This window comes from Nicotiana tabacum, chromosome 21 (genome assembly GCF_000715075.1).
Source record: "Nicotiana tabacum cultivar K326 chromosome 21, ASM71507v2, whole genome shotgun sequence".
NCBI lineage: Eukaryota > Viridiplantae > Streptophyta > Magnoliopsida > Solanales > Solanaceae > Nicotiana > Nicotiana tabacum.
In genome coordinates this window covers 767758-782833 of record NC_134100.1, presented here as the reverse complement: position 1 = coordinate 782833, position 15076 = coordinate 767758, and the positions used below count along the sequence as shown (strand labels likewise).

The window sequence follows — 15076 nt, the reverse complement described above, 5'->3', positions numbered from 1 at the left end:
CCCCAAGTTCTTTATATAAACATTCGATGTTGCAGTCTTAGCCGCCGTAACCATTCACTTCGTCTCCTTCCTGGTATTCTTATACCAGTCCTTACTCGTCCTTTTCTCCTTTGTCTTTACTCTCCACTAGCTTTAATGCACTGCTTTCTTTGCTTTAATTTTATCTTGGACCTCTCTATTCCACCACCGGTCCTCTTTGTGTCCATCTAAGTAGCTCTTCAAGACCCTTAACACCTTTCACGTTGCTTCCCTAATGCAATTCCCAGTCGTGATCCACACACTTCTTGCGTCGTCACTACTCCCTCATGCCCCCACTGCTAGCAACTTCTTTTCCGCTCCTGCGCTCTATCCCTAGTCAAGGCTCCCCACTTAATCTTTGGTTGACTATACACAACTCTCTATTTCCTTTTCCTTTTAATCTTTAGTAGCTTGTTTGACCGAGCTTCTAAAATCAACTTCTTTTGAGAAATGTTTTTTAAAAAAATACTTTTGGTACAAAGCAGTTTGTGTTTGACTACTTAATTTAAAAAATACTTTCGAAGAGCAATTAGTGTTTGACTAAGTCTTTAAAAAGTACTTCTAAGTATATTTTTCTCAAAATTATTTTCTAAAAAGACACTTGGAAAAACTACTTTTTCTGTATTTAAGTCCATTACCAAGAACAACAAACATGTGGTAAGAGAAGCTTATCAACAAAATGGCATTTCGTGTAAATAGATGGTGAAAGGAATGGCCAATTTTGTGAAACTGGCATTGCTTTTGAGATAAAGACACATGCATGTTACTCTGCTCTCAAGGACATATATCTACCGTCCGATCATTACTTTTAACTCAACCAGAGTCAAGATTTAGCTTACTACTTTGGTTAGTCAATAGAAGATGAGGAGAGAAACACTTCTCTCTCTTTCTTCCTTTTTTTCCTGAAGACTGATGAGTGGTGATGATGTGAAACACTTTGCTTAGATATCTTATCATCATATTGAGATGGGTAGAGAGAGAGAGAGAGAGAAGAACAGTTTCGTCTCTGATGAATGAGTGATAATAATAATAATAATAATAATAATAAGAGATTTACTGCCCACGGAGGGAGCTCTGTCTCTCTGTCTGAATAGGTTCTTCACTTCAGATCTGCTCATCTTCATAAAGTTGTTCTCTAATCATCGTTTCTTGATATTATTATTATTTTATATATGATGGTGATGATGACTATATTCCTTATCTGATTAATTAATATCGTATTTCTTGAATTTCATTGTTTTTTCCTTTCAGATCTATCTAAATGTTCTACTTGTAGTACCATAAAGGTCAAGTCTTTAGATCTATTCTCTCTCTGTTGTTAGATCTAGTTTTTGTTCAAAAATGTGAAGTTGTTGTATTTAGTAGGGTAGTTGTACCATCAAATAATGTGTTTGTGTCAGTGTATGATGAATTACTTCCCAGAGGAAGTGTTGGAGCATGTCTTCAATTTCTTGACTTCCCACAGGGACCGAAATGCGGTCTCTTTGGTCTGTAATTCTTGGTATAGAGTTGAGAGGTTCAGTAGAGAGAAGGTGTTTGTAGGGAATTGTTACGCGGTAAGCCCCGAGAGAGTGATTGCTAGGTTTCCGAGGCTTAGGTCGCTTACCTTGAAAGGGAAACCCCATTTTGCGGATTTCAATTTGGTCCCTCATGATTGGGGAGGTTATGTTGACCCTTGGATTGAGGCGATGGCTGCGAGTGGTGTGAACTTGGAGGAGCTTCGTTTGAAGAGGATGGTGGTTTCGGATGAGAGCCTTGAACTACTCTCGCGATCCTTTCCTAATTTCAAGTCTTTGATTTTGGTTAGCTGTGAAGGTTTCTCCACTGATGGTCTTGCTGCTATTGCTTCCAATTGCAGGTATATATTCCTTTGCTGCAGCGAATCTTTCAGCCTAATATAATATATATGCATTATTATTTCTTGTCTAATCGTTGGTTATGTGTGTTTGCTTTTCGTGAGTTGCATTAATGTAGTAGTAGTGCTTTCCTACATTGATGCAGTTCTTCATCCTTGTGGCTTCTCTGGGTATTCATTCTTAACCAAGCAATATACAAAATTGTGCTGTTGGGATATTTCTCTGTTTTGCAATGTTAGTTTAGTTCTGCACGTTTGTTTAGTATTGGGTGTTAAACTCAGTCTACAGTTTACACAAGTTCTGTTCGTCGGTCTACTTTAATAAGTTCTAATAGAATAAATCTTTCTCTTTTTGGTGGCTCATGGTAGTTCATGTTGAAATGTCATGTTCTTTCGCAATCAAACTGTCTCTTAAAGATGCAAGCTTCTTTATAGCTCACTCTGCGTATGAAGTAAGATATGTCAGGTTCTCTACAAATTTTCATACCCGTGATGTCTCGGTGAAGAACATCTGTCTCTTAAAGATGCAAGCTTCTTTATAGCTCACTCTGCGTATGAAGTAAGATATGTCAGGTTCTCTACAAATTTTCATACCCGTGATGTCTCGGTGAAGAACATCTGTGAGGAGCTGCAAGGATGGTTTGAGCTTGTGTAAAGGCAAATCTATGATGCATTTGAATGATACATAGGGCAGATAATTAACTGAAATTGGTCGTCTGATTCTTGCAGGTTTTTAAGGGAGTTGGACTTGCAGGAAAACGAAGTCGAAGATCGCAGAGGACAGTGGCTTAGTTGTTTTTCAGACAACTGCACTACTCTTGTCTCTTTGAATTTTGCTTGCCTCAAAGGAGAAGTTAACTTGGCAGCTCTTGAGAGGCTAGTGGCTAGATGTCCAAACCTAAGAAGTCTGAGATTAAATCATACTGTGCCTCTTGATGCTCTTCAAAGGATTTTAATTAAAGCTCCTCACTTAGTGGACTTGGGGACAGGGAGTTTTATCAGTGATCCAGTTTCTGAGACTTACAACAAACTAAAGAATGCTCTGAAGAGGTGTACTTCTATTAGGAGCTTGTCGGGGTTCTTGGAGATTGCTCCTCGCTGCCTGCCTGCTATTTATCCAATTTGCCTGAATTTGTCGTCCCTGAACTTGAGCTATGCACCTGGAATCTACAGTGCTGAACTTATAAAGCTGATTCGTTTCTGCGGAAAACTAGAGCGCCTATGGGTTGATATTTTTGCCCCCCTTTTAATTATTTCCTTGTTGCTTTATTTTCCTACAATTGTTTGACGCGTTAAATATTGATTTCACAGATTCTGGATACTATTGGAGATAAAGGGCTAGGTGTTGTGGCTTCTACTTGTAAAGAATTGCAGGAATTAAGGGTCTTCCCATCTGACCTTCATGGATTTGGCCATGCTGCTGTAACTGAAGAGGGCTTGGTTGCAATATCAGCCGGTTGTCCAAAGCTCAACTCATTGTTGTATTTCTGCCAGCAGATGACTAATGCTGCACTTATAACTGTTGCCAAAAACTGCCCAAACTTTATTCGTTTCAGATTGTGCACTCTTAACCCAACTGTGCCAGATGCAGTTACCATGCAGCCACTAGACGAAGGTTTTGGGGCAATTGTACAGTCGTGCAAAGGCCTCAAGCGGCTGTCAGTCTCTGGTCTTCTAACTGATCAGGTTTTCCTTTACATAGGAATGTATGCTGAGCAGCTTGAGATGCTCTCCATAGCCTTTGCTGGAGATAGTGACAAGGGGATGCTATATGTGTTGAACGGGTGCAAGAAAATGAAAAAGCTTGAGATCAGGGATAGCCCTTTTGGTAATGTGGCACTTCTGGCGGACGTGGGGAAGTATGAGACAATGCGATCCCTTTGGATGTCGTCCTGCCAAGTGACTCTTGGAGCATGCAAGGCTGTTGCTCAGAAGATGCCGAGGCTCAATGTGGAGATCATCAGCGAGAACGATCAGATAGACACTTGCTCTGATGACAGGCAAAAGGTCGAGAAGATTTACTTGTATCGAACATTGGTTGGTCCCAGGAAGGACTCCCCAGATTTCGTCCGGACGTTGTAGAGGACATGTGTGCATCTGCTTCCCTCTGCCTCTTGTAACTTTAATTTGTTCAAATGAACTGTTATGTATTCTTAGTTCAACTACCTACTTATTGGAATGGAGACTATTCACTTTTCTGAATCTGGTGATCCACAATTTAAGGGGCATTTCGTATCTTGCTGTATGGATCTCTGTGTGTATTTCCCGGCTTCTTTCACTCCAAAGCCAGGAAAATGAGGATGGATTTATGCGTTTTATATTTAACTTTCTACACAATTCTCTCATCCCGACTATATGATTTATAATCATTTTCAGATTGACTACTCTTTTAACTTGATAAGACTAGGATATGAATTATATAAATGAGATTCTGAGGCACAAAAGTTTTAACTTTTCTACGTTGACTTAAAGGTACTTTTTAATTAGAGAAAGGTTCTGTAACACATCTACATTAGATCTTTAAGTAGAGCAATCAAATGCAATAAGCATATGAATAAGCTCGCATCTCCTGCGATTACCTTGCAGGTCAAAAAAGACTAACCTTACTTAAACCTAATCTGCTCTATCAGATAAATGATTTTTAAAGAACCCACCATTTGGGAAAGCAAAACTCTTTGCACCTCAACGACAACGGCAACCTAGTGAAATCCCACAAGTGGGTAAGTGGGTTTGGGGAGGGCAGTGTGTACGCAGACCTTATCCCTACCCTGATGGGGCAGAGAGACTGTTTTCGATAGACCCTCGGCTCAAGAAGACGGAAAAGATGAGAAGACAAGAGCACTGGAAGAAACCATAAAAAAATTAATCGTTGTGGCTCAAGAAACAAGCGACTGATCTATTGTTCAAGGACTAAGACCATGTTCCATATTCTCTTACAGTGAATCTGAAACCTAGAAATCTGCGGAGGAAAACAATTCAGTTTACTGATCAGTTCCTCAGACGTTACAGTGTAAATCTAAACTGGTAACCTGTGATACCTACGACGCGAAAGAACTAAAACTGAAGGTGTCCAACTTGATATGCATCCTTGCTTGAATAAAGGCCAAGTTGTGGAACCAACATTCAACGTTTCTTTTTGTTTCCCTTTGCAACATTGGATTTTGATGGGGTTGCCACCAGGTATACAAACATAACCACAATTGAGACCACAGATATCAAGGATCCATATTTTGCCAATAAACTCTGCAAAAAAGAAAAGAAAAGACAGATAAAAGTTAGGACCTAATTCTTAAAACTTTCCATCGAAGCCATCACAAGTTCAAGAGAAACCCCACATTACTTTTGGGGAGGGCTAGGGGATATCAAATGAGACTCTGTACTCCATATCTCACATTGTCCTCAAATTTTCTACACCATGTAGTTTACTTTTAACATTTGCAGTCAAATACATTGGCTGTCTCAAACTTGGCTCCAATTTTCATCTTATCTTAGGATTCGACCTATTCAACACCTAAAGTTGGCAGATATGAACCTATTAAACCCTTCACTAGCAAATTGTAAATGAAACAAAATGCATGGAGTTGAGTCGTGGTGACTAGTCGAAAAAAAAATATGACATGTGGTTTTGGAGCCAAAAAATGCAACAAAAGAAGGAAAATAAAAAGTCTTTGATGCCCAAAAATGGAAAAAACTTTGTTTCCAGATAAGTATTTCTTCTCCCCGCTCCCTCTCGTCTTCTTCATCTTCTTTCTTTCTTGCCCAAATCGATGTCTAGTTTTACATGATTGTAATCATTCTCAAAACCAATAAGAAATCATACCTTAGCCTGTGAATTTTCACCAGCAGTGTAAGACATCCATGCAAGAAAAATAAAATAAATTAAAGGAAGTCATTATAAGAAACAACGACCAGTTAACCATATTTAGGTGGCCGTGTGCAGCTGCAACTAGTATCTAAGCTTACCCGATCAAATTTTTTTTCAGGAGGTCTATCAGCTAGTATGTCAAGAGGAAGGATTGGAGTTGAGTATGCCTCCTAGAACAAAAACATTTAAGATCCAACACCATCCATATAAACCAAACAGGTAGAAGCATGTCAAGAAACAGATGAGAATGTCAAACCTGCAGAGCAGCCTTTGTGGGGATGCGGAATTTTATAACTGCTGGTGCACCATAAAACACTGTTTTGGTCTTAGCCTCCAACTCAAAGGAATGCGAGAGAACAGTTCCTCTGACATCAGATAAACAAGTATGATAAAGAGATAAATTTAAAGATACTTAATTGTCAATACCATCATACCACAAATAATATGAGAACTCACGCATCCAGCCTTTCCCATGACATGGATGTGTTGCCAGCGACAATGTCAAACACATTTTGAGACCAGCTATCATCATTAAGGTTTAAATCATATGCCGTCCTGAAAAAATAAGAGCTATTCGTGTCAAAAGATCAGCAACACATTGTTTTTTTACAAAAAAGAAAGAAAGAACACAAAGAATCCATTTCATTGAAATAGCATCACCAAATCTCCGAGATCTAATGGTGGATAGACAGAAGAAAGCGAAGATTCAGAAAATCGACTGCCCTAAAGCAGTATTAAATTCTAAGGCAGGTAAAAGCATGCACACACAAGTTTGAGATAAGGAATGTTAACAAGGTAGGAAAGATTTAATTGACCAAATATCATTATTGGTTAATTTTCAGAGAATTAACAATGTTTTCACTAATAAAAGATCTTATGCTTGCAACTACTCAAGGGGCTTAAACAGCTGGCTTGGATCCCTCAACTCCTCCTTTCCTCATCTACCTCTTACAAACGGCAAAAAAAAAAAACCCTTTCCTCTGCAATCAGTTTCCTTTATCCTCCTATGTTATGTCAATTTGGCTATAGTGATTAGGTTGAGGAATACTATTCGAAAAAAATTTAGACAGTTTTTTTGGATGGGCCGTGGACTTGTCTCGTGCCACTATTTTCATGTACGTTCTTGGAGGTTTCATTGACACATTGCGGGAGGTTTAGCTATGTACTTGAGAATTCTCATTTTACTTCTCATGTATATGTCTTGAGTTATGATTTCTGCACTATGATTATGAGTCTTCGGTGAAGTTATGATTTTGATATATGATGGATATGCGAGCCAAATGCTTTATGTTAAAGATTTAAGTTTGTTTAAAGAGTTCATATGCACGTATGTCATGATTATGATTAAAGAGTTCACAGCATCAGGTGCCAGTCATGCTCCGCCTAATTTGGGGCGTGATACTCGCAGGAAAGCACAGAAACCACAACTAATGACATTTGACTGATCAAAAGAAGGAAAACGGCGATGAGTAGGGAGCAAATAAACCAATTCTATTAGAAATAAGAGGAAAAAAAGAAAATGATAGAAAGCATGATATGGATAGGGCTGAGATCTTTTACAATAAATTATACTTGATCCAACAAATGAAGACATACACAAGCGACAGGGAACCATTTAAAATTGTAATATCATGTCAGGAAAGGGAGGAAAAAGGAAAAAGTACGAAAAGAAAGAAAAATTTCAATTAATCACATTAGCCACCCATCGGAACAGATGGATTAGATGAAGTATTAAATGAGACAAAAAAAAAAGCACTAACAATGCTTCCATGTAGTAACACTCACGCGACTAATAAGTAGTAGTAATAATAGCAACACACGGATTAAAAGCAATTAATGCTAATTACTTCAACTACACACGAACTAACAGGGGCAGAGCTAGACTGCCAGGAACATGTTCGACCAGTAGTAGTAATAATAGCAAGCAATTAATGCTAATTACTTCAACTACACACAAACTAACAGGGGCGGAGCTAGACTGCCTGGAACAGGTTCGACCAGTAGTAGTAATAATAGCAAGCGATTAATGCTAATTACTTCAACTACACACGAACTAACAGAGGCGGAGCTATATTGCCAGGAACAAGTTTGGCCGAACCCAGTAGTTTTGATTCAAACTCTATATTTATCTTTTAAAAGATCATTGAATATGTACAAACTATCAATTTAGAATCTAGTAGCTAAAATGATTAGAATCCCAAACCGATAAGCTTGAAATCCTAGCCTTTTGCAACTACTACTTTCATATCCTTCACCGTAACAAAATGAAAACAAAGAAGCACAATAACTGCATATCATGCATAAATTACAAAGCAAAGCACCGCGAGATACCAGTAGTAATAAAAGTAGTAACCAGAGGAGAAACAAGTGGGATCTGGGGGAAAAGAGATGAAAACGTACGCAGATCCTTGATTATAGATGTCAATGGAGACAGAGAGTCGTTCGGCACCAGATTTGAGGCGGGTAAGAGTGGCCTTCTTGTGTGCTACGATGAATGGTCCCTCCGAGCTGGCGATCGTCGATAATAGAGCTAAAACTACAGCTATGAGGATCATGTAGTAATAATCATGTAAAAATAGCATCGGTATAGCCAGTTTTCGGACTGTCATTCAAAAATAGCCGGCGTTTACGAAGTCAATGAAAAATAACCACTATTTTGCTGCAACAAAGAACGGTCCAACATAATATACTGGAGTTCGGTGCACCTGTGTATGAACTCCAACATATTATGCTGGACCGGTATACTTTGCTGACTCCAGTATAATATACTGGAAACTGGAGCACCGGTGCTCCAAAATTCATTATATTATACTGGACAATTATATTTGCTGGAACTCCCGTATATTATGCTGGAGTTCTAGTGTATTTATGCTGGAACTCCATCATATTATGCTGGAGTTCCAACATAGTTATCCTGGAACTCCAATATAATATGCTGGAGTTCAAGCATACTTATGCCGTGCTTGAACTCCAGTATAATATACTGGCGTATTTTTCGGGTTTTGAACAGCGTTTTCGCTCAAATTTATCTTTACATGAAAAGTGGCTAAATTTCGATTACTTTTGAAACTGAGCTATTTTTAAACGACCAGTTGTAATTCTGACTAATTTTGAATTTCTCCCAATAATCATGGATGGATGAACAGTTTGGACGCCAATTTCATCTCAACTCACTACTTATAAATTTATATATAAAAAATTATTAAAATTACAACAAATGGTAAATCTGAATCTATAACTTTAAAAATATAACGAGTTCAATGTTAAATATCTTAAAAATTGTCTCTAAAGATGAAAATGTATAAAAGCTCTATTTGTCTCTAAAGAAGAGAAATAGAGAATGCAGCAAACAACGGTTATTTAATCCCAGAATAATTAGGAGTAGTTCGTATATTGCTTATTGATATTTTGCTAGAAAAATGATATCTTTTGCTTAATTTATAAAGATAATTAAAGCTTTTGTAAACTACAATTATGTAAGAATAACATTGTTAGAGACTAATTATACGATGAGGTGTCATGCAAAACTATTAGTAAAACATAAATTTCTCGTTCAAGCATACATTTTGGGTGTGTTCGGTGAAAATACTTTTTAATTTTTTTTATGTTTGTTTGGTTTAAATATTTTGAAAAATATTTTCTTCGTAAATTCAATTGGAGAAAAATGATTATAAAAAAAAAGAGAAAATATTTTTCAAAATTCTTTCTCGATCTTCCTCGTCCTATTCTCCACCCCACCTCTCCCCTCACGTCCCACTGTCCCACCCCCCCGTGCCCCATCCCCGCCACCCACCCTCTTAACATATCCATTGCCACTCCGACCCCAGACCTAGACCTACTACCCTCCCCTCAGAGACGGACCCAGGATTTGAAGATCGTGAGTGCATTTTTGGAATCAACCAAAATCTGTTTTGTATATAGGGTGTCCACTACTAATATGTATCTATTTTATAAAGACATATTCGTGTATATATGAAATTTTTGCTGAACTTTACGGGTGCCAGTGACCCCTCTTTGTATAGAATAGGTCCGCTTCTATTCCTCCTTACCTATTTCTCTCGTATAGTATTTGCCTTAATTATATATTTTCAAAAATATTTATGCTATCTAACCAAACACACACACACACAAAACCCACTTTTTTTCCAAAAAAAATTATTTTCCTTAGTACCAAACACACCCTTTATATATTTAATTTTCGTCTATCTTTTTACAAGTCTTTAATTTGGCGAAAAAATAGGAACCGTATTGGATTTTGACCATAGCTTTAAACTGTCAAAAACTTGCTATTCTTGGTCATCAACATTTGTTGTTCCTCTCCTTCGTTCTAATTGCTGTCAAGGATGATGCAGAAGGGGAGGCCACCGTAAAGAAGACAATTCAATTACACATAATTTGGGGTATTTGAAATGGGTTCGCACGTAATGGAGCCGGATGACATAGCGACGTATGCTGAAATATTTAAAGCTGGTGGAGAAAATCATTCCTCCATTTGCATGTCAATCGGCAAGATTCAATCCAAAGGTTCAATCTTTTCCCATCATGCAAACCCATTAGATTACTCAGTTCCTCTCCTTCTGGCTCAGCTTTCCCTGGCCTCCCTTTTCGTTCTTTTGACTTCTACCCTCCTCAAACCCCTTGGCCAACCTACCAATGTCATCCAAATATTTGTAAGTTCTTTTTTTCTTTTCTATTATTTGACCTTTTCATATTCTTTGAGAGTCTGTGTACAAAATAAGCTGTGTATGTGCAAGTGCTCTGTAGTATAGTTGTATTACTGCTATAAATTGTTTGCTGGTTCAAGTCATGACGAAGCCAGAAAATTCAATAAGGTTGTTCAATAAGGGACTAGGACTAGTGGGCTATATAAGGGTATCAATAACAAGTATTTACCTTGTACATAGTACTCCCTCCATTTCAATTTATGTGAACCTATTTCCTTTTTGGTCCGTTCCAAAAAGAATGATTCCTTTCTAAATTTGACAACAATTTAGCTTAAACTTACAATTCAACTCTTAATGAGTAGCTTTTATAACCACACAAATACTCTGGCCCCCTTTTGACTTGTTTAAGACCACAAATTCCAAAAGTCTTCATTTTTTCTTAAACTCCGTGCCAGTCAAACAAGTTTACATAAATTGAAATGGAGGAAGTACAAGTTGTCGACGAAGGGTGTTCAGTTGACCACAATTCTTTTTCTTATGAATTTTCAAACTTTGAATGATGCCATTTGCCATTTGACCAGTTGGAGAAGGCCTTCAACTTGCTTACATAGTTGGTAAAGTCGATGGGCTGACAGTAAGCATGGCTGAGAGAAGCTAGTTTATCTGACACTTTGTTAGTCTCTCTATAGCAATATTGCTTGACAACTACTACTTGTGCGATTCTACTAATTAATTTGTCTAATAGTTTTCAGTAGTGGCGGAAGCAGGATTTTAACCAAGGGGATTTTAAAATAAAAAAAGGTAAACACGCAAAGAAGTTAAGGGGTTTGGCTAAACCCCTTCCGCCCACCTAGCTCCGCCCTTGGCTTCCAGTGTACTCATCATCCCATTATAGTCCCTTATCATACTAGCTACCCTGCCCTCATCAGTATTCAATTTAATCACCAGAGAGTGGTTTAAGCCATTCTTTATCAAGATAAGCTTGTATTGATTGGGAATATCTAGGATCCCAAGTATGGTTTCTCATGCATTTGATGTCTCCATTACGCTGCCCTTGAACTATCTGTAATATAGTGGAAACTATGTTGCTTGGACTCTCCTAAAAAAACATCGGGTGCGTGTCGGATCCTCCAGAAGTAATGCATTTTTGGAGGATCCAACACGAGTGCGGCAGCATTTTGGAGAGTCCATGCAACATAGGCGAAAACAATAACACATGTAGACCTGATATATGGCATATGGTTTCTCAGTTCCATAGCACATTTTGATACTATGGGAGGTAGAACCAGATTTATTAGCTCCTATTTCTTGCAAAAGTATTCTAAGTCCGGCCATTTTGATATTTAATTATCATCTTGTAACTTAGCCTGAGCAATCACATGCATGCATATCCTAGGCTTAAATGTCTAACATTAGTTAACAAGAAGAAGATGCTTGCTTTCCCTGCAGGGTGGTATAGCACTAGGTCCGTCGTTTGTCGGACGGATTGGTGGATTCATAGAGCTTTTTTATCCTTACAGAAGTCTGGTACTCATCGATGCGGTTGCTCTATTTGGCTATATGTTCTACTTCTTCTTGATTGGAGTACAAATAGATCCTTGGATTCTGAAGAGAGTTGAAAAGAAGGCATTCATCATTGGTGTATCAACTGTAGCGGCTGCCATTGTACTAAGTATCACCACCTCTTTCATTCTGCTCAGCATTGAAATAAATGTTGAGCCATTAGTGTCGGACTCACTCCCCGTAGTAGCAACCATGTCATCGGTGCTTGGCTTCCCAGTCATCGCCCACTATCTCACCGAGCTTAGGATGGTCAATTCAGATTTTGGAAGGATGGCAATGTCTTGTTCCCTTGTCAGCAATATGTTTGGATTTTTAATCATAACTATCACCAGCCTGTCAAGTCAACCCTCAGTCGAGAAATTCATCATTCTCCAAAACATCACAGCTGGTATTGGCTTTACTATGGTTATATTTTTTGGTGTGAGACCCCTAATAATATGGGGCACGCGAAGAAATCCTCCTGGGGAGCCATTAAAGCAAGGTTTCATTTGTTTGATATTTATAGGCGTCTTGCTGTCTGGATTTTGCAGCAAGGCTCTAGGCCTACACATCTTCTACGGGCCACTAATTTATGGTCTAGCCATACCAGCTGGACCTCCCCTAGGTTCTGCCCTGATGGAGAAGCTTCAATTCATCGTTTCTTGGCTGTTTATGCCCATCTACTTCGTCAAAACTGGTTTGGTTACTGATATATTTTCTGTGAAACTCAGGAATTATTTGCTTCTGCAATCAGTTATTCTCGTTGCTTGTTTGGGAAAATTCCTTGGCGCACTTATCTCTTCAATTTGCAACCAAGTTTCACTCCGAGATGCAATCTCAATTGGCCTCGTAGCCAACGTCCAAGGTGTTCTGGAGCTAGGCATGTTTAAAATGATGAAGCAAAATGAGGTAAACTATATATAGTTGCAAAAATATCCTTTTTTCCTAAGAACGTAATACTTACAGGGGTTGTTTGGTACAATGGTGGGATATATATGGTGGGATATCCCATGGGATTAGTTATCCCACCTTCTATATGGGATAACTAATCCCACCATTTTAGTGTAAAAGTTATCACCGGATTAGCTAATACCCCAAACTAAACATAGAATAAAGTTAATCCCAAACTTTATCCTGGGATTATTATCCTTATCCCATGTATCAAACGACCCAACATAGTACTATATTTGACTCGCTCATGCATGAATTCATATTTTGATGTATACGTGCGAATTGGTTTTCGTCGAATACAGGCAATAGCAGATGAAGCTTTTGTTGTCTTGTGCATAAACCTGTTCATTGCAACTGCCATCGTTACTCCAATACTGAAATCCCTGTATGATCCACATAAAAGATATGCAGCACACAAAAATAGGAATATCCAGCATATGAAGGTGTACTCTGAACTTCGGGTGCTTGCATGTATACATGATCAAGAAAATGTCCCGGCTACAATAAACTTGCTGGAAGCACTTCACCCCTCAAACCAAAGCCGTATGGATATTGCCATGCTACATTTAATAGAGCTTGTTGGTCGTGCTCATCCGCTTCTCATAAACCACAAACTCCCAATGATGAAGCACATAAACGAGGCCTCAGCTTCGAAAAGAATCATCAATGCCTTCAAAGTGTTTGAGCAGAACTTCCGCGAGACAGTAGCCATGCATCCCTTTACGGCTATATCTCCTTATGTTATGATGCATGACGAAGTCTGCAATATGGCACTTGAAAGGAGGGCATCTCTCATAATGATTCCTTTCCACAAAAGGTTTAGTTCCAGCAGGAAGACAGTATCCAAGGTAGGTATTAAAATTATGAATGAAAAAATCCTGCAGACAGCACCTTGTTCCGTTGCAGTAGTTGTAGACCGGTCACTTGTCAACACCTCAAGGCCCATACTAGATGCTTGGTCTTCGTATCGTGTTGCTGTCCTTTTCTTGGGAGGACCAGATGATAGGGAAGCACTCGCCCTGGGAGAACGCATGGCTGGAAAAAGAAACATCAGCCTCACAATAGTCCGATTACTCCTTAAGCAAGAGGAAGGCGGTAAAATAGCAACGACTGATTATGACACAATACAGAAGACTCTGGATAATGAAATGGTAAGTGAAGCAAGGAGTGGTATGGCAGGAAATTATCGGGTCAAGTATGTAGAAAAGATGATCCGGGATGGAACAGGGACAGCTGCTGTTATGCGATCAATGGAGGATGAATACGAACTAATCATTGTTGGAAGACGACATGACACACAATCTCCATTACTACTTGGGCTTTCTGACTGGGTTGAAGAGTCTGAGTTAGGGCCAGTAGGAGACATGTTTGCTTTAGCAGATTCTGAAAGTATTTCCACAATATTAGTTGTGCAACAACACACCGATTGAAGACCTGAATAACTGAACAAAGAACAAGACATTTCTAACTTACAAAAACCTGTCAAAATCTACAAGAAAATTATACAGTTTAAGGACAACTAATCTGGAAGTATTTCCTTCCAACACATAAAGGAGAACCTCTACACAAGTTACGTTGATCATTCATCGAATGATATGGAGTTACTTTAAAGATTACATTATAGATTTTATTTGTGATGTAATCGGCCACAATTTCTTCCTTTAGTACAGAGAGTGTACAAAATTTGTTTTCTCTAAGCTCAGGGATGGGTGTACACAAGTATATCAGTGGAGTGAAAAAAATTATATCCCTGCAATTAGTTGCAGATAAAATTGGCTGCCAAATGATATTCCAGTTGCAGATATCTTTCTTTATCTTCTCTTGTGACTTCCTACATATGAATATGAATGGAAAACAGGCTCTTGACCTTAAAGTTAAATTTTGTAAATGGTGTTGCAGCTAGATTCATATTCTTCAAGAAGAAAATGAGATTATTTTAGATAGACAAAATACATAGTTTACCCATCAACCATGCAGCGATATACCTATTACACACCTTTCTTTCACGGGAAACTTTTTACACACTAACCTTTTAAAAGTGTATCTAAGACACACCACTTTTGTGCTTGACCAACTTTTTAGATAACCGGAAAGTCAGGCCCTACTAGGGTCGTGACACGTGCCATTGACTTTAAAAAGGGAAAAAAAAATTAGAAAATATAATTAAAACCCATCTTCTTC

At 38.4% G+C, this 15076-nt stretch overlaps 3 protein-coding genes across 3 annotated transcripts; 2 read left to right on the top strand and 1 right to left on the bottom strand.

The window, feature by feature from the left end:
• The first annotated feature begins 671 nt into the window (after positions 1 to 671).
• LOC107789933 (protein AUXIN SIGNALING F-BOX 2) lies at positions 672 to 4075 on the top strand. The gene is made up of 3 exons (XM_075242340.1): positions 672 to 1876; positions 2603 to 3098; positions 3185 to 4075. Exons 1-3 carry the CDS (start codon positions 1404 to 1406, stop codon positions 3953 to 3955), a joined length of 1740 nt encoding a protein of 579 aa, XP_075098441.1. The 5' UTR covers positions 672 to 1403; the 3' UTR covers positions 3956 to 4075.
• A 649-nt stretch (positions 4076 to 4724) lies between these two features.
• LOC107789931 (uncharacterized) lies at positions 4725 to 8452 on the bottom strand. Its single transcript, XM_075242245.1, has 4 exons — positions 8139 to 8452; positions 6195 to 6293; positions 5995 to 6103; positions 4725 to 5908 (listed from the first exon to the last, which is right to left on the bottom strand). Exons 1-4 carry the CDS (start codon positions 8345 to 8347, stop codon positions 5786 to 5788), a joined length of 540 nt encoding a protein of 179 aa, XP_075098346.1. The 5' UTR covers positions 8348 to 8452; the 3' UTR covers positions 4725 to 5785.
• Positions 8453 to 10004: 1552 nt separating this feature from the next.
• Positions 10005 to 14709, top strand: LOC107789934 (cation/H(+) antiporter 15-like). The gene is made up of 3 exons (XM_016611815.2): positions 10005 to 10408; positions 11852 to 12853; positions 13198 to 14709. Exons 1-3 carry the CDS (start codon positions 10148 to 10150, stop codon positions 14323 to 14325), a joined length of 2391 nt encoding a protein of 796 aa, XP_016467301.1. The 5' UTR covers positions 10005 to 10147; the 3' UTR covers positions 14326 to 14709.
• The last annotated feature ends 367 nt before the right edge of the window (positions 14710 to 15076 follow it).

Excerpts from the sequence above, each read along its gene's own strand:
- LOC107789933 (XM_075242340.1), top strand. The coding sequence starts at position 1,404 with ATGTGTTTGTGTCAGTGTATGATGAATTACTTCCCAGAGGAAGTGTTG. Across the intron at positions 1,877-2,602 it reads GCTATTGCTTCCAATTGCAG|GTTTTTAAGGGAGTTGGACT; the intron begins GTATATATTCCT and ends TGATTCTTGCAG. Across the intron at positions 3,099-3,184 it reads GAAAACTAGAGCGCCTATGG|ATTCTGGATACTATTGGAGA; the intron begins GTTGATATTTTT and ends TTGATTTCACAG.
- LOC107789931 (XM_075242245.1), bottom strand. The coding sequence starts at position 8,347 with ATGACAGTCCGAAAACTGGCTATACCGATGCTATTTTTACATGATTAT. Across the intron at positions 6,294-8,138 it reads ATCTATAATCAAGGATCTGC|GACGGCATATGATTTAAACC; the intron begins GTACGTTTTCAT and ends TTATTTTTTCAG. Across the intron at positions 5,909-5,994 it reads CCACAAAGGCTGCTCTGCAG|GAGGCATACTCAACTCCAAT; the intron begins GTTTGACATTCT and ends TTTTTGTTCTAG.
- LOC107789934 (XM_016611815.2), top strand. The coding sequence starts at position 10,148 with ATGGGTTCGCACGTAATGGAGCCGGATGACATAGCGACGTATGCTGAA. Across the intron at positions 10,409-11,851 it reads CCAATGTCATCCAAATATTT|GGTGGTATAGCACTAGGTCC; the intron begins GTAAGTTCTTTT and ends CTTTCCCTGCAG. Across the intron at positions 12,854-13,197 it reads AAATGATGAAGCAAAATGAG|GCAATAGCAGATGAAGCTTT; the intron begins GTAAACTATATA and ends CGTCGAATACAG.